Genomic DNA, 19,957 nt, shown 5'->3' with positions numbered 1-19,957 from the left:
TAACTCAGAAGCTGACATATGATAAGGTGTCATAGACATAGGCGTCGTTCCCAGAACAAGATCAATCGAAAATTCAACTTCTCTTTCTAGAGGCACATCAGGAATTTCATCAGGAAAAACTTCTGGAAAATCGCATACCACTTGTAGTTTATCAATCACTACTTGATTCTCAATAGACAAGGAAGCCATCAAAGAAAACATCAAAATTCCATAACGTTCTAACTGCTTCAGCTGTTTAGTAGATAAAAACTCTGCGCCACTTTCCTCTTCCGCAGAAGAGAAATACACCGACTTACTAAAACAATTAATGTGAACATGGTTGTACTCTAACCAGTTCGTGCCAAGAATTACATCCATACCACTCAAAGGTAGACAAACCAAATCAATTTCAAAATCACGATCAAACATAGACAAAGGACATCTTAAACACACAAGAGAAATAGTTACCGAAACCTTAGCTGCAGTTTCGACAACCATCTCTCCATTCATATCAGACATTGCAAGACCCACCTAAAGGTGTATTATCAAAATAACAAGTACCTCTGATCAAGCGATCCTCGTTCTCAGTCTGATTACCAGTCAATGCAAAAACTCTACTAGTAGTCTGCGCCTTCTTAGGCTTCTTGCACTGCGAACCAATGTGACCTTCCTCATTGCAATTAAAGCATACAATATCATCATGTTTACACTCAGCAAGTGTATGTCCCTTCTTCCCACAACGAAAACATCTTTTCACATCTCCGGGACAAGCATTACTTTTGTGGCCTTTCTCACCACAAGAATAGCAGACAATCTGAACAGGAGCATCTTTCTTTCTAGGGCGCCTCTCATCAACCATTTTTTGTTTACCCTTATCAGTAGGAGCACTGTAAGGCTTAGCATGACTCTCCTAACCTTTGGCTTTTCGCTCATTCACGATCTTGTAATGAGTCTTGGTATCCTCCTCATAAATTCTGCAACTGCTCACCAGCTCAGAAAAGACACGGATCTTCTGGTAACCAATTGCTCTCTTAATCTCAGCACGTAAACTATTCTCAAATTTGATACACTTTGAAAATTCAGCAGTCTCTGTAGTATAGTGCGGATAAAACTTTGCCAACTCCACGAACTTGGCAGCATACTCTGTCACGGACATGTTTCCTTGTTTCAGCTCAATGAACTCGATCTCTTTCTTCCCGCGAACGTCTTCCGGAAAGTATCTATCTAGGAACTCTCTCCTAAACACAGCCCAAGTAACCACAACACCATCTTGCTCTAAAGTAGGTAGAAGACTCACCCACCAGTCATCAGCTTCCTCACCTAGCATATGCGTTCCAAAACGCACCTTCTGTCCCTCAGTACACTGCATAACTCGAAACATTATCTCAATCTATTTGAGCCAAGTCTGAGCTCTATCAGGTTCATATCTTCCCTTGAAAGTACAAGGATGATTCCTCAGAAAAGTTTCTAGCATCCTCACTTCAGCATTACCACCAGCATTTGCAGCAGGCTGATGTCCCACAGCTTGAGCAACAACTTCAAGTGCAGCAGCAATTCTTAGTTTTCAACACAACAAGCAACAACAATTTAAGACAACATTACAACTGTTACTAAAACTCGACACGACTCAACTACTTGACGGACCGACCTGCTCTGATACCAATTGTAACACCCCGTTTTCCCAACATAAAAATTTCATAATATTTATCAGAGTAATCAACACATAAACAGAATGCTACACTTCTTAAAAATCATAAATGAGATAAATAACAATTTATCTTTCAACATAGTTATTCAAAACTTCGCAGCGGATTTAATTCAACATCATAAAATAGTCTTGGCACGTAGGCCTCATCAAAACATCTCATAAAATTCAATTAACAACTTAATCATAAGAAATCATAATCAAATACGTAAGCAATAGAACATAGCCACAAAAGATCCCATCCCGTTACGTATCAGAGCACCTAAAAGACTCAGTGAGGGATAGCCTATAACACCCCGTTTTCCCAACATAAAAATTTCATTAATAATCAGAGTAATCAACCAACGGAATGTCACACTACTTTTCAAAAACCCATAAATAGAATAAAATACTATTTATTAAATAATAGTCTTCGGTAAAACATAATAATTCATCGCAGTGGAATATTTTCAACATTAAAAAAACTTCCAATAAATTCTGGCACATGGCCTAAACATAAATATCTTTAAAGATTTAATCAAACACCAACAGGTTCATAATGATACACAAGGAATGATGAATACAAAGACAAATTATCCCCATCCCGTTATGTATCAGAACTCCTAAGACTCATTTGAGGAATATCCACTCACAACAACAGCAAACAACTAGTACTCTAGATTGTAACAGCCCGATTTTTAGCTAGATTTAATTTAATTACTTTTATTGTGTGTTTTAGATGTTTATGTGTGATTTATCATCATTGGGTGCATTTTCATGGGTTTCCGTCTTAGAAGGGTATTTTAGTCATTTTCGACTTAGGGGTATTTTGGTCATTTTGTGAGAACGGGTAAAATTATAATTTTAGTGAGAATAGTTATTTCATTGAGTTACTAGAGTAATTGAGATTTTACCGTTTAGTAACCGTTAGTGACATTTTACCGTTATTAGTTAAAATATCGTTTGGAGAGTAGAAATATTTTGGTTTGAATAGAAATGGGTTAAGCCCACTAGAAACTAAGTTAAGCCCATGAAGGGAGATGACATTAGGGTTGTCATAGAAAAATATCTTTCATTCACTTCATAAAATTTTCCTAGAGAGAGAGGTAGAGAGAGAAAGAGGTGAAGAGAATAGCTTGAGGAATCAATTAGAGTAAGCTTAGGAGCTGAATTGAAGCAAGAGTTAGGATTAATCTCTATCTAAGGTAAGGGGGTTAGTCTTTATCATAATCATTTTCACTTTGCAAATTCTCAAATGTTGTATGAATTGTGATTATGGATAATTGTTGCTAAATTCGTGCTCCAACTGTGATGATATGTTTGTATGCATGAATTGATGATAATTGTATGATTGTTGGTGAAATTACATGTTCAAATATGTAAAAATAATAAGTTGTAAAAATTGTGCTGAATTGGTGAATTTTGCTAAGTTGTTGTTAATTGAGATTTGATTCTTGTTCAAGTGATGTTATGGATGTTAATTTTTGTTATGATTGATGAATAATTGCTTGGGTATGCATATTCATGGATTGATGATGAAAATTTGAATTGTGTTGGTGTTTTGGTGAAAATGATTAGTTAGCTCAAATGTCAAGTGTTTTCAAGTGTGATTGTGTCTTTGTGAGTCTTTTTAGTCATATTGACCTATATACATGTTCTGGAAACACATTTTGGGATTGAGGGATCAAATTGGGGAATTTTTAGTGAAAAGGGTTCCAAACCCATAACTTTTTCTGCAAACCTGTGAAGGTTCGCTTAGAGGTTCGCTTACGCGACCAGGTAAGCGTACACTCATAGTTTTTCTGGGTCCAGTTCGCCTAAGCGAACTGTGAGCGAAGATTTCTGGTTGCTACTGGAACTCGTTCGCTTACGCGAACATGTGGTCGCTTAAGCGAACTGGTGAGCGACCAGTCAGCGACCAGAAAGCGAACAAAGTGAGTTGCTACTGTAACTTGTTCGCTTAAGCGAACCAGGTGGTCGCTTAAGCGAACAGCTCCAGTTTCAGTCACTTTGATCTTTTGTTCCGGGTCTTTAGGGGCCAATCCGAGTTTTCTTAAATGATGTCCTAAGCATGTTTAACCACTGTTGATCCTCCAAAACCTACTGGAACAATGATTGCTTGCATATACTTGGAATTTTTTAATTGAATCTTAACTTGTGAAATTTTGAGAATTCCAAACTTTGTCGAAAACAAATTTTGTAAGCTAATAAGGCTTGCAAGTTGAACCTACAGCTCATATAGACTTAGGTGATACTTGCAAGGGTGGTTAATATCTTAATCAAAGTATAAATGATATTTCGGGTGGGAAATGAAAGGTTGTGAAAATGGGATTTTTCTATGAACTTAAGTTGTGCTTGGGTTAATGTTGATGATCCGAAGACGACTTAATTTCATGTATACATTGTCGATTAAGATTGGTTAATGGTTTTCAACTTGTCTATGTCGTTTTGTTACAAGTTGGTACGGTGACTCGTTTATATGGTTAAGTGAAATTGTGTGAATGATATTGTTGATTGTTGATAATCAAGTTATTATGTGATGATGAATACTATGATTTAATTGTGTGTGGGCATGTTTCCTTGGTAATGCAATGTTGTGGAGATAATCAATATAATTGGGTGCTGTCCTATATATTGAGGTTGAAATTGTGGATTGTTGTAGCATTATCGAGTCCTTATACATGTCCATGCATCATAGTCGAGTTGTTGTAAAAGGGTTGAGCTCTTTTACTTCGGAGATTATGTAAGGCGGGGTTGAACCCTTACATATGATATTGACATGTCCATCGGAGGTGATGACCTTTTGGAGATTTGGTACCACATGCATTTATGTGTCGTAAAGTGCATATCATAACATGAGTCTTATGTGATATATGTGATTGGTGATGAAATGAGATGAATGATTATTGATGATGATTGTGATTGATGTTTGTGAATGAATATTTATGAATGAATAATTGTTCATATGATTGATGTATGTTGGTATGAGCTATCAAGTTGCAATGTAAGTATTTATGCATGACTAATATTATTCAAATACATGATATTATATTATTTAATTGTTATTTGAATTATGATAATGTAGTACTTACCCCCAGTGGTTTTAACCGCCTACTTGCCTGTATGGGTGAGTAGACGCTGTGCAAGAGTAGTGCTTGGTGAGTTTATGCTTGGGATATCGGGAGCTTTCTCCGATATCGATGTTGAGTCGGCTCTGATATAGGCTTGTTGTGTCTAGATTAGGTTATTTTATTTTCCTTTGGATTATGGTTTTGTTGGTGACTACCCGTATGTTTGGGTTTTTGAGATTCATCTTTGGGATGTGATTTATTTGTTCATGACTTGTACATATTTTGATTACTCTGGTTTATATTCCGCTGTAACTGTTGAGGTTTATATACATGTCTATCGGTTTTGAATTTTGAATGTGGCGTAGCCTCTATTTCTTGAATAAATGTATTATTCGCATGTTTAATTTCTTAAATAGAAATAGGAGCGTTACATGGATCACCTGCAAGTTACCCATACGAAGGGCAACATTTTCAAGCAGAAGGAGTGAGATTCACAAACAATAATAATAGATATATAAATCATCAACTTTAGTAATACTTACTAATTCAACCAACAACGACGACAACCACAAGATTCGACAACAACGATAACAACAAAATCAACAACACAACAACAACAACTCAAATCAACAACAACGATAACAACTCACTCAACAACAACGACAACAACTCAATCAATAACAACGACAACAACTCAATCAACAACAACGACAACAACAACGATGCAACCAACAACAACGACAGCTACAATATGCATGTGGTACCATTTTCAACGTGTTGAATGAGTAAGCATTCCGGGGCATAAGCCCCCAATAATTTGAATGATAAACATTCCAGGGCATGAGCCCTCAATAGTTTGAATGACAAGGCATTCCAGGGCATAAGCCCTCAATAGTTGAATGACAGGGTATTCTAGGGCATAAGCCCTCAACAGTTTATATGTATGCAATGGACTCAACTTTGTGTATATCAACATACAACTCAGCAACATCAACGAGAACGTAGACAACGACAACGACAACGACAACAACAATTGTGCATAAATAATTATCACTTTCTCCATAACTTGGTCAACTCAATGATATTAATAATCAACAACAGCAGAGACAACAACATAGACAACTTGCAACATAGAAACATTAATAATAACAACTTGAATGATATAAAGAACAATATCATATATATCATACATTTTCCACATAATATATGTAACTCAAATTAACCAACAACATCAATTATATCAGTTTAGATTCACGGAAAGGCTATACCTTTATAAACAACTTCCATTCCTACCCCAAAGACCAACTCGTGAACTCATAGTACTTCTAGTTTTGAGCTTTGGAATTATCCCATAAGTTTTAGATTAACTTAGAAATGGTTATGCTGAATTTTCATAAGATTTCACTAAGACCTCTTTGGAGTATTTTCATCATATATCAAAAACCAAAAATCATTTTCAAGTCAAAGGCCAGTTCAAAACAGAAACGTGTGAAAAAGACGCAAGAACACGAAATAGGGCAGTTTGCCACTGAACATTTCGCCAGGCGAAAAGATAATCCGCCATGGCGAGCAAATGGCGAGCAAGTGGCGAGCAGCCACTGGGATGATCCGCCAAGGCGAAAATGCTCTCCGCCATGGTGAATCGCGACAGACCAGATTACGTGAATTCTGCAGTTTTTCACCAAAAGTCCCAATTTTTCCCAATTCATTCCCAAAAACTGATTATAGCAATGCTATATGATTATGCCTATGATCTGTACGTAATTCTCTCATCATTTTCATGGTTTCTACATTTTCAATTCAAAATCTAATGATCAAACCTAACCCCAAATCCCAATTTAACCACAACCCTCTTGCTAAATCAACATCAGAAGTTATATAATCTAAAATCATTGAGAGTTAGTCTCACCCTTACCTTAGATTGATGAATAAAATTCTACAGGATCAGATTCTCCCCTCTTGGCTCTTCTCCTAGCTTTCTCTTGGTTTTTCTCCCAAAAACTGTTTGTACGTGAAATTGCTTCTAACCCTATTTTCTCAATAAATATAACCTCCCAATATTTAATTAACTCCCACTTAATTCACTTAATTCTCATTTAACCCCAAAACTCCAATTAAGTCCTAATTCTCACTTATTCTATTAAATAATAAAAGTAACCGTTTAACAAAATACACCACACCATAACAATCAACATAAATCATTTAAAATCATATAAAAGACTTTAAATCAACTAAAAATAATTAAATAACAACTAGGGCGTTACATAGCCACTCACGACAGCAAACAACAGCAACCTACTCTCGATCACCTGCAAGTTACTCATACGAAAAGCAACATTTCCAAACAGAAGGGGTGAGATTTCACAAAACAATAATATTAAACATATAATTCAACAATTATATTTAACAACATGAAAACATCATAATATCATCATAGATAATAATATATCATATATCACTTCATTAACAACTCATATAAAAAATCACAACTTAACATCTTTGACTCGACAATGTGACCTCAACTTGACTATGCAACTTAATCCTCTTATATGCATGTGGTACCAATCCAGGGCATCAAGCCCTCAATGTAATAAGTATTAATATACTTCCAGGGCATCAAGCCCTCAACATAATTAGGCTAAAGCTCTAGGGCATCAAGCCCCCAATGTGGTGAGCAAATGCTCCAGGGCATCAAGCCCCCAACGATAAATGCGAATGCATGGACTCAACAACTTAACATCTTAGAAACAACGACCTCTTATATAAATCCAATAATTTGGAACATCTTCTTTCATCTTAGACCGACTCATGTAGCTTAGTTAATAAACAAACAGCAACATAGGCAGTATGCAAAACAGCATGATATAACAATATCAAATGCAAGTCATCAACATCTCAAATACTTATATATAATTCAGTAATGTATATACAATTATATCACATTATAAACAACATCAAATAATACACATTAGACTTACTGAAACAACAACAGCAAGATAAACAACTTAGTTTATTACCTCTAAGATCAACTCACATCCACTCGTGCGACAAAGGTCACATTTAACCTAACAAGGTGTTCTGTCTCTCATGAGCTCGCGAGGCGAGAGCCTCTACTCCCTATGGCGAGTTCAGGAAAAAGGCATTCGCCTTGGTGAGTAAGAAACTCGCCTTGGCGAACCAGAAACTGGGTGCTCTCGGGAATTTGACATTTTCCACCCAAAAATCCATTTTTAAACTTTCTCAGGTTCAATCTCAATCTAAAAACTTGCCTAATCATTAATATACATGGTCAGGCACTCAAAATCATCTAAAGTTCAACTTAAGGGTCAAAACCACAAAATCATGTTGACTCATTGGTCACGCTCGCTATGGCGAGTGAACTGCTCGTTATGGCGAGCTGCAGGGTATGACTCACGAGGCGAGAAGAAGCTTCTTATGTGGCGAGCGATGAAGTTCATCACTCGCTATGGCGAGGATAATCCCTCAGGAGGCGAGCGATGAATTTTGGCTCAGGCAGAAGTGCAGTTTCCACGAAAATTCACCTATTAACATGGTTTAAACCTCAAAACTAATTTCTGTAATCATTCTGTGGATTATCTAAGGTCTGTAAATAGTTTCTACATCAATCTAACCATTCTACATCAATTAGTCTTCAATTTCTCTCTTAAACCCTAATTCTCCAACTTCTCTAAAATCAATCCTACACTTGTTAAATACAACCATCAGAATTATATAAATTAATAGAATTGAATGCTAGTCTCACCCTTACCTTAGAATTGAAAATCGCAGCTCTAAAGGTCCTCTTCTCCCTTTTATCCAGAAACTGATCGTACGTACTATTTTTCTAAACTAGGTCTCTTCTATTTATATCTCCTCTATCTACATTATCTTATTCCTCTTTCTCCCCCAAAACTCTCTAAAATCTCAAAACAACCCCTCAACTCAATATTTATTTTATTTTCAAATCTAATTTTACTAAACAATAAAATAAGTCACAACTCCTCATAAAATCACATAAATCACACCAATCATATAAATCATCTAAAATCACATAAATCATATAAATATATTCTTAACTCTTCTTAATAATTAAATAAATCAAAACGGGCGTTACACATGGCACGGGCCGTGCCAACTCTCTGGAAGATGTTGGTTTTTTGGCTGGGTTACAGGCACGGCCGTGCCACCATAGGCACTGGCCGTGCCAAGCTTCTGGACATGCAAGGCTCAATTTTCTTCATTTTTTCGCATCATATTTGGACAAATACCTACAAAACAAATTAAAACAACACAAAACAAACAAAATAAAAGCAATTAAACTCGTGGGTTGCCTCCCACGAAGCGCTCGTTTAAAGTCATTAGCTTGACAATCAAGAGGTTTCTCTACCCTATACCCAATCTTTCACAAAGGGATAATGGCATCAAACTGACATTCTTTCCCAAATCACACATGGCTTTCTCAGTGGTTTCACTCTTAATCACACAAGGGGTGGAAAAACTCTCAATCACTATGAGGTTAGGCTTAGAAAGCCTTTATGGGACATGGATTTTTAGTTTATAAGGTGGTGAAATGATTGGCTTATCACTCTCTCCTATGACTTTCTCACCTTGTTGCTTTTCACTCTCTATCTCACCCTCAATTGTCTTAGTTTTCATAATGGGGTCCTGTAACGCTCTCTTTAATTATTTGATTATTTAAATGAGTTTAAAATATACTTATATGTTGGTTTGTTGTAGAAATACATATGATTTGTTGTAGAAATATATGTTATTTGGTGTAGAAATATATATGATTATAGAGATATATTTGTTATTCGTTATAGAAATATTATATATATATATATATATATATATATTAGAATAGAATATTAAGATTTGGATATAAGAGAAAAATAAGTAGGTTAAGGATTTTTATAAATAGGAGAGACCTAGTTTAGAAAAAACATAACGTACGATCAATTTTGGAGAAAAGAGAGAAAAAGCTAAGAGAAGGGAGAAGCACCTAGAGAGCTGCGATTTTTATTGTTAAGGTAAGGGTGAGACTAACTTTGCAATTCTATTAAGTCTGTCAATCAACGGTTACATTTAACATGAATTTGGATGAGTTTAAGAGGAATCGAAAATTAGGTCAAATTGGTAGAATTGATGATTAAACGGTGAAAAGTTGTTAGAATGATGTAGAAATTGTCCCTAGACCTTAGATAATGATTATGATGAATTCTGGAATCGAAGTTAGGCTTGAAACCATGAGAATTAGTGATTTTTATGAAAAACTGCACTTCTTCCCGTAGCGACATTCATCGCTCGCCTCCCGAGCTATGATCCTCGCCACTGCCAGTGATGAACTTCATCGCTCGCCTCGCGAGCAACTTTACCCGCCTCGCGAGTTGTACGTCGCAGCTCGCCATAGCGAGCAGATGAACTCGCCTAGCGAGCTTGACCAGAGAGCATGCAAGATTTCGTGATTTTGACTTTTGAGTTGATCCTTAGATGCTTTTGAGTGCCTGAATATGTTTAATAATGATTAGGAAAGAATGTAGAATGAGATTGAATCTGGATAGATTTTAGAATGAAACTTTGGGAATCTGACCTGAACTCGCCATAGCGAGCAGAGGCTCTCGCCTCGCGAGTGACCTATTTACAAAATACTTGCTTAGGATTTTTCGATCTTTGTCGCACGAATCGTTGAGAGTTGAACCTTGGGGTAGTTATGTGTATTATATATAATATTAATGATGATCTGTGAAGCTGATTTGTGATGATTTGATGTTGTTAAAGTCTTTTATATGATTTTAAATGATTTATGTTGATTTTGTAGTGTGGTGTATTTTATTAAATGGTTATTTTCATTATTTAATAGAATAAGTGGAGAAATAGAATTATTTTGGAGTGTGGGGTTTTGATTAGTAATTAATGGAATTTAGGGGGAGTTTAATGTAATAGAGGAGTTATACTTTGGAAGTTAAGGAAAGAATAAGGGAGAAATAGTTTTGTACGTACAACTGAGAAGTTTGGGAGAAAAACCAGAGAAACCAAGAACAAAGGAGAGCTAGAGCAAGAGAGGATCGTTTTTGCTATAGATTGTTCGTGCGTTTTCTTCTAAATTAAGGTAAGGGTGGGATTATCTTTCAATAGTCATATATATCATTTCTGAAAATTAATCAATTGAATTGTTCTTGAAAATAAAAATTGGGAATTAGGGTTGATGCTGATTTTGAATGGGATGGTGTAAGAATCATGTTTAATGTGTTTAGTTTAGTGTTTAGAATGATTTCTTAATCTATAATGTTGCTTTGATCAGAATTATGAGGAGATTAGAATTTGTTGGATAAATTGGAGAAGTTTTGTATGATTGCTAGAATGGTCTGAATTGTTGTTGTTGATGCATGTTTTATGTTCCTTTAGATGCCTAATTGTATATTGAACCTATAAACAATCTTTGGAATTATATTTGGGCATTGGGAGATCAAAATTGGGAGTTTTGGGGTGAAAAATGGTTTAAACCCGTGAAAAATTATGCAGAAACAATGACTGTTCGCTTAAGCGAGCCGGAAGCGAGCTGTAAGCGAACAGCTACTGTAAGTAGTTCGCTTAAGCGAAGCACCGTTCGCTTAAGCGAAATGCCTTTTTACAGCATTTCTTATTTTGCGTTCTTGTGTCTTTTTCACACGTTTCTGTTTTGAATTGGCCTTTCGTGTAAACATGAAAGTTGTAGATAATTTTGTTAGCTTTCCAATGGCTTTGGTTTGACTCTAAAATGATTTTTGATTTAGGAGTTATGATGAAAATACTCCAAGTAGGTCTTAGGGAAATTTTATGAAAATTCAGCAAAACATTTTCCAAGTTAATCCAAAACTGGTGGGATAATTCGAAGGCTCAAAACTAGAAGTAATATGAGTGTAATTAAGGTGTTTAAGTGTATTTAACCCATGTTGTGAGTTGACCCTTGGGGTAGGAATGGAGGTTGATTATAGTACTGTTGATGTTGAGTGAGTCAGATATAATATAATTTGATGTTGTTTGTAATGAGATATATTTGTATATGCATTATGTGGATTATATAAGGTGTTTAAGTTGATATTGATTATCATTTGATATTGTTATATCTTGAGACGTTTATGTGCTGCCTATGTTGCCGTTGTTGAGTTTAGTGAATCTGGAGATGATTAATTGTGTATTTTCTGGAATCGTTGGATCAATTATGATGGATTATTGTTGACTGTGATGTATATTTATATTTAAATAAATTATACATGGTGCTGAATTCTTTTCAAAGGTTGAAGTATTATTAATTGGATTGTCGAGGTGAAGTCATATTTACATATATGCATTGATGAGTAGTGGTTGTCGTTGATGTTGTTGAGTTGTATGTAGATATTCACAAGTGGAGTCAGTTGCATTAAGGGGTGGTGAGTCATATAAGTACATATGCATTTGTTGTTGAGTTGTATGTAGATATACACAAGTGGAGTCGGTGCATAAGCATAAAATGGTGAGGACCTCGGTCCTGGAACGCCTTGTCGTTCAAAGCGGTGGAACACTATGTTGTTCAAAGCGGTGTTAATGGGAGGACTCATGTCCTGATAAAAAAGAATGCTTTAACCATTCTATAACGGTGAGGGCTTCGGCTCTGTTATGGTACCACATGCATAGTTGCATTTGTTGAGGAGTCTTAGTGGAGTTGTCATGTCTTGCATGAGTCTTAGCGGTGGTGTCGAGTTGTTGCATGAGTCGTTGTTGTTGGTTTTAATTACCATTTGTTGTTGATGTTGTTAATGATGATATACTTATATATTGATGAGTTATTATTAAGACAGGGTGTTAGATTTAATTGATGAATTAGATATCTATTATTGATGATAGTGTTGATTATGAAATATATACATATATTGGATAATTGTAGTTGCCGTTGTTCTTGAGAGAGTTGTTGTTGTTGTTGTTGATTAAGTTGTTGTCGTTGTTGTTGAATCTTGTTGTTGTCGTCGTTGTTGGTTGAATTAGCAAGTGTTACTAAAGTTAAAGAAGTAAGAACATTATTGTTGAATATATGTTGTTGTTTATATTATTATGATATTGATTACGATGTCATGATGACTGTTTATGGTGTTGAGTATGAGGTTGTTAGGATGTTACATGATGATGATTATGAATGTTGTGATGATGATTATGTGATGTTATCTATGAGTTGTTAAATGTACTTGATGATGGTTATGTTAAGTTGATAAGTTGTCTTTTATTCAAGAATTGCTAATGGAATGTTCGATGAATAATTATTATTATGAAATGATGATGTTACGTATAGTTGCTAAGTTGTCCTATATTCATGAGTTGTTAATAAGGTGCTTGGTGGAGAATGTTAATACGAATTAATGATGTTGTTATGTTGTATATGAACTATGAATATGATATTGTTACGTTGTTTATGTCATTGCTTATGAGGTTGTCATGTGGTATACGAATTATGAGTATGATGTTATATGATTATAATTAAGATGTTGATTATGATGTTAAATGATGCTGTTATGATGTTGTTTATGATATCGAGTTATGACTGTTGATATGATGAGTACATGATATGGTTTAGGAGTCGTTAAAAGAATTATTATTACTAATTGATGGAGTTTCAGTTGTTAGGTGCATTTGATGAATTATATATTATTATTATTGATTGTGAATCTCACCCCTTCTGCTTGAAAATGTTGTCCTTCGTATGGGTAACTTGCAGGTATTAAAGTTTAGTAGGAGTGGTGGCTCAAGTGTCTTAGGGCTCTGATACGTAACGGGATGGGAAATTGTTGCTAAGTTTATCATTCCTTTATGTATCAATTTTGGAACATGTTGTTGAAGCTTTTATTGTCGTTAAATTAATTCCGCTGCAAAGTTTTAATTATTACGTTGTTGAAATTTGAAGGATAATTATCTAATTATTCCATTTGTGATTTTTGAGAAAAGAAGTGTAACATTCCGTTTAAGGTGTTTTACTCTGATTAATTTATGAAATTTTTATGTTGGGAAAACGGGGTGTTACACTAACTCTACCTATCCTGTTATTGTCAATGCAAGTCTCGATGAAGTAGCAACTGAAAAGTTGCTTTATGTCCTCAAGAAATATCCAAAAGCTATAAGGTACACCATTGACGACATTAAAGGAATAAATCCTTCATTATGCATGCATAGGATACTTCTTGAAGAAGACTATAAACCCTCCATTGAACATCAAAGAAGGCTAAATCCTAATATGAAAGAAGTTGTGAAAAAAGAAGTCTTAAAACTCCTAGATGCAGGTGTTATTTATCCAATTTCTGACTCCAAATGGGTTAGCCCCGTGCAAGTTGTACCAAAAAAGGGTGGTCTCACGGTTATTAAAAATGATAAAAATGAATCCATTGCCACTAGGACCGTCACCGGTTGGAAAATGTGTATTGATTATAGGAAGCTTAATAAAGCAACCCGTAAAGATCACTTCCCTCTCCCTTTTATAGACCAAATGTTAGAAAGGTTAGCTAAGCATTCACATTTTTGCTACTTAGATGGTTATTCTGGATTTTTCCAAATACCCATTCACCCTAATGACCAAGAAAAGACAACTTTTACATGCCCCTTCGGGACCTTTGCCTATAGAAGAATACCTTTTGGTCTCTGTAATGCCCCTGCTACTTTTCAAAGATGCATGATGTCTATTTTTTCTGACTTTGTTGAAAAGATAATGGAAGTCTTTATGGATGATTTTTCTATGCATGGATCTAGTTTTGATGATTGTTTGACTAACCTTGAAAAAGTTTTGGAAAGATGTGAACAGGTGAACCTAGTCTTAAATTGGGAGAAATGTCACTTCATGGTAAGAGAAGGAATTGTCCTAGGACACTTGGTCTCCGACAGAGGTATAGAGGTAGACAAAGCAAAAATCGAAATTATTGAAAAAATGCTACCTCCCACCTCAGTCAAAGAAATTAGAAGTTTCCTAGGACATGCAGGGTTCTACCGCCGTTACATTAAAGATTTTTCATCAATCACTAAACCACTAACAAGTCTGCTTCTCAAGGATGCAGACTTTGTCTTTGATGATGCTTGTTTGCAGGCATTTTGCAGGTTGAAAGAAGCACTAATTACTGCCCCAATCATACAACCACCAGATTGGAACTTGCCTTTTGAAATAATGTGTGATGCAAGCGACTATGCGGTTGGAGCAGTGTTAGGTCAAAGAAAGGAAAAAAAGATGCATGCCATATACTACGCCAGTAAGACCCTAGATGGGGCACAGATAAACTATGCCACAACAGAAAAAGAATTGCTAGCAGTTGTCTACGCAATTGACAAATTTCGGCAATACTTGGTGGGATCAAAAATCATTGTTTACACAGATCACTCGGCCATAAAATACTTGCTAAACAAAAAAGATGTCAAACCGAGATTGATCCGATGGATTTTGCTCCTCCAAGAATTTGACCTTGAAATAAAAGATAAAAAGGGCGTAGAAAATGTTGTCGCTGACCACTTGTCCCGACTTCGGGAGACCAATGAAGATGAGTTACCCTTGGATGATTCATTCCCGGATGACCAACTCTTCTTATTGGCACAAACTGACACACCTTGATATGCAGATTTTGTTAATTTTCTTGCAGCAGGAGTACTACCGCCTGAGTTAAGCTACCAGCAAAAGAAGAAATTCTTCAATGATCTCAAGCACTACTATTGGGATGAGCCCTACCTCTTCAGAAGAGGCTCAGATGGGATTTTCAGGAGATGCATTCCTGAAAACGAGGTAAGTAGTATTCTAACTCATTGCCACTCCTCTTCTTATGGCGGCCACGCCAGTACACAAAAGACTTCTTTCAAAATTCTTCATTCTGGTTTCTGGTGGCCATCACTTTTCAAAGATGTGCATCTCTTTATCTCTAAATGTGACAAATGTCAACGCACCGGTAGCATTACTAAAAGAAATGAAATGCCTTTGAACAACATCCTTGAAGTAGAATTTTTTTATGTTTGGCGTATTGATATTATGGGACCATTCCCCTCCTCTTTTGCGAATCAATACATATTAGTAGCCGTTGACTATGTGTCCAAATGGGTTGAAGCTATTGCCTCCCCCACTAATGATGCACAGGTTGTTATAAAACTGTTTAAAAAGGTCATTTTCCCTAGGTTCGGAGTGCCACGAGTTGTGATAAGCGATGGAGGGTCTCACTTCATTTCAAGACATTTTGAAAAACTTTTGCAAAAACTTGGAGTGAGGCACAAAATTGCGACACCTTATCACCCCCAAACTAGCGGACAAGTGGAGGTCTCAAATAGACAAATCAAAGCTATCCTTGAAAAAACTATTTCAAACTCTAGAAAAGATTGGTCAAGTAAGCTTGACGATGCCTTTTGGGCCTATCGAACGGCTTATAAAACCCCCATTGGAATGACCCCTTTTAAACTTGTCTATGGGAAATCTTGTCACCTTCCCGTTGAGCTCGAGCATAAGGCCTATTGGGCAATTAGAAACCTCAACTTAGACCCCATTTAGCCGGTGAAAAAAGAAAACTTCAATTAAACGAGCTAGAAGAACTTAGGATAGATGCCTATGAGAATGCCCGCATTTATAAGGAGAGAACTAAGAACTAGCATGACAAGAAAATCATCAAGAAGCACTTCAAAAGCAGTGACCTTGTGCTGCTCTTTAACTCGAGGCTAAAGCTCTTTCTAGGTAAACTACGGTCACGATGGTCCGGTCCTTTTCAAGTTCGCACGGTCTACCCTTATGGGGCGATTGAAATCTTTTCTGAAGAAACAGGATCCTTCACGGTTAATGGACAAAGGCTTAAAATCTATAATACCGGAGAAGCAAATGAAGTAGTGGCTGATTTCACCCTTAGTGACCCGCCTTAAGGATTTTTATCCTTATTTTCGTCAAGCTAGTGACGTTAAAAGAGCGCTTCGTGGGAGGCAACCCACCAATTTAATTGCTTTCTTTGTTTTCTGTTATTTCTCTTTGTTTTGTAGGTAAGTGTCCGAGATTGATTAAGAAACGCAAGAAAAAAATCAAAGTTCCAAGAACCAGAAAGGTGGCACGGCCCGTGCTTGATTTGGCACGGCCGTGCCAAGAATCACAACACCACTTTCATAAAACTTGGCAGAATGATGGCACGGCCCGTGCTACAGCTGGCACGGCCGTGCCAATCTGAACGCCTCTGGAGTTCAAAATTTCGGCAAATTGTGAGCTTTCCGCATCCTTTCTCACTTTTTCCTTATTTCTTTCGTTTCTAATATCTTAAATCATTGAGGACAATGCTTCTCCTAAGTGTGGGGGGAGCCTAATAAAGCGTCTTTAGTCGTAGTATTTCCAAACTCCCTTGAACTTTATTCTTTTGTTTTGTTTTATTGTAAAAGGCATGGTTAAGTAGCTAATTTTTATTGAAAATATAATGACACAAAATTTTCATTGTCTCCTCTTAGTTTGTTGATTCTTGTACATGAAAGCAAAATCTTGTGTTTTAAGTCTTCTTGATATACCCACATCTTGTTTTAAAGTGAATATAAATCTCCAATGAGAAAAACACAAAGTTGCTTCCCTTGAGTAAATGTATGAATAGGTATTTTAAGGAAACGCGTTTCAATCTTAATGGTGCATTAACCTTTAAGGATTCTCAAAGTGCCAGTAGTATAAGGGAGTTCATAAAAAGCCAAATAAATTCCAAGATCTCATCATTGAATCTAGATTGGGGAAGGAGGTAGGCCCTCCGACTTCCTACGTGAAGATGATTGTTATCTTAAGGAAAAATTTTAAAAAGCATCATTGAATCTAGATTGGGGAAGGGGGTAGGCCCTCCGACTTCCTACGTGAATTATATAAGGGGGTAAGCATCATTAAATAAAGAACTTAAAATGTGCAAATGGCAAAGAACAAAGATTCTCAAATACTCCCATCTCTCTTATATGAATTATAGAAGGAATCTTTCTTGGTTGGTTTAGTGCTAGGATTAGACCATGTTTCCTCATAATGCCTATCTTATACAGGAGCAAGAAAAGGGTTGGACTTCACACACACACTCACTTGAAACTTGATCGTTGGGTTGAATAAAAATTACAAGAAATGCTTGAGTTTGTGATTAGTGTACATTTGGGATTTAAGCCCTTGAGGAGACATGTGCTTTAATTGAATTGTCATTTGATATAACTGTTTGTGCTACTATGTTTATGCCTTTTGCTTGAGGACAAGCAAAGATTCAAGTGTGGGGGAGTTTGATGAGTCATTTATTGACTATTTTAATATGCTTTTTAGTCTAGTTTTATTTAGATTTTATTTGATTTTATATTAGTATTATTTCCTTTTTAGGATAGTTTACTTTAAATTGCATTTTATTATATTTCAGGAAAGAATATTAGATGGATTGAATCTTGGAGCAAAAGAAAGGGACTTGGAGCCGATTGGATGCAAAAATATGAAGATTGAGAGACAAAAATATGTCTCCCACAAGTCAGAAGCTTAGCACGGCCGTGCCACCCTCCAGAGTGCCTTTTGCTGCTTTTGCTTAGATTTTAAGCTACTCTATTTTTAGCCCAAATGTAATAGCTTAGATTTTAAGTCGATCGAATGCTATAAATAGAGTAGCCATCCATCAAAAATATTCATCTTTACTTGGAATACAATAAGTGACAATTGCTTTTCTAATTAAAGTTCTTTTCTTTTCCCTTTATTTTCTTGTCATTTACTTTCATGCTTTCTCTCTTCTCCCCCATGTCTACGATGAACATGAGTGAGTAGACTTCTCCTTGTCTTGGGATTGTTGGATAAGTCTAAATGACATAATCCTAATCAAACCAAGCTCTAAGCCTTAATCTTATGTAACCCTAATTTCTTATCTGAATTCGCCGCTTTAACATGGATCAACCATTATCTGAAAACCCCCAACTTACAATTCTCTTCTCTCTTCTAATCATCTCTAAAGGTTAATTAAATTGAACTACTCCCTGTCGGAATGATACTCTTTTATACTACTTCGGTAAGACCGTAGAGCTGTCAAAACGGGCCGGCCCGTATGGGCCGGCCCGTTTAGCCCGAATAAATATAGGGCTTGGGCCTAAAATATTGAGCCCGAATTTTAATAGGGCTTTTTAGCCCGGCCCTTAAAAGCCCGGTACCCGTTAGGGCTAGCCCGAATGGGCCGCGGGTAGCCCGTTAGCCCGCATAACAAAAAAAATTCTATAAATTATATATATTTTTCAAATAATTATTTACTTAGTTGATTATCAAAGTAAAAAACAAAAGTGAAAATTCAATGAATTAACACAAATATAAATGTAATATAAAGTTATATTTATTCATTTCGTTATTTATAATTTTAAAGATCGAATATATAAATATCTATAACCATAACATATCTAATTTATTTAAAATCATTTTTCTCGTCGTTTTAGTTTACGACGTTTGTACGAAAATGTTTACAATTTACTTTTGTGCCAGACATTATTTAAACATATTATTTATAAAAAAATTATAGTAGTGTTTTATAGTATTTTTTAAAATAAAAAAAATATATAATTTTTAATACGGGCCGGCCCTTTTAGCCCGCGGCCCGTGTAGGGCCGGGCTCGGGTAGTATATTTCAAGCCCGTTTTGTCAACCGGGCTTTTTGGCCCGGCCTGCTAAAGCCCGAAGCCCGCAAGGGCCGGCCCGTTTAGGGCCGGGCCGCCCGTTTTGACAGCTCTAGGTGTAGTGTCGTGTCTCTTTCAAATGTACGATAGTTAACTTGTCTTTTAATAGTAAGCCTAAATAAATTCAATTCAATATAAATCCACCGTTGTAAGCACATGAATTCAATTTCTAGGATTCTAAAATTCATTTTATATGTTGGATTTTTATGGATGTGATAAATTCAATTCAATATAAATCCACCGATTGTAAGCAATAAGTAATAAGTTTATTTTATTCTTTTTCGGGGAAGCATCAAACAATAGGATATAATTATGTTATTATTATATGCACCAAACGGATCCTAAGAGTTTTTTTGCCAAAATTACCGAAATTAAGATAGTTGATAGTAGTATTAAATTTATATATAATTACTATTGTTTTTACAATTTTGTCCTTAAGAGAAAGATAGTTAGTTTATGTTAATTGACACAAAAGATGCAAAATAAATAAGAGTATGTTGATAAATAAATAATTAATGTAGCTAGATATACCAAAGGGTCTTTTAAAAAAAGACAAAATTTTATTTCAAAAAGTTCTTGTAAT

General features: G+C 35.8%; 1 protein-coding gene across 1 annotated transcript; it reads right to left on the bottom strand.

Moving 5' to 3' along the window:
* Window positions 1-490: 490 nt before the first annotated feature.
* LOC120576987 (zinc finger protein GIS2-like) lies at window positions 491-838 on the bottom strand. Its single transcript, XM_039827867.1, has one exon. The coding sequence runs from the start codon at window positions 836-838 to the stop codon at window positions 491-493; it is 348 nt and encodes a 115-aa protein (XP_039683801.1).
* Window positions 839-19,957: the final 19,119 nt, after the last annotated feature.

This window comes from Medicago truncatula, chromosome 7, assembly GCF_003473485.1.
Source record: "Medicago truncatula cultivar Jemalong A17 chromosome 7, MtrunA17r5.0-ANR, whole genome shotgun sequence".
NCBI classification, from domain to species: domain Eukaryota; kingdom Viridiplantae; phylum Streptophyta; class Magnoliopsida; order Fabales; family Fabaceae; genus Medicago; species Medicago truncatula.
This window is presented reverse-complemented; position numbering and strand designations above follow the sequence as displayed.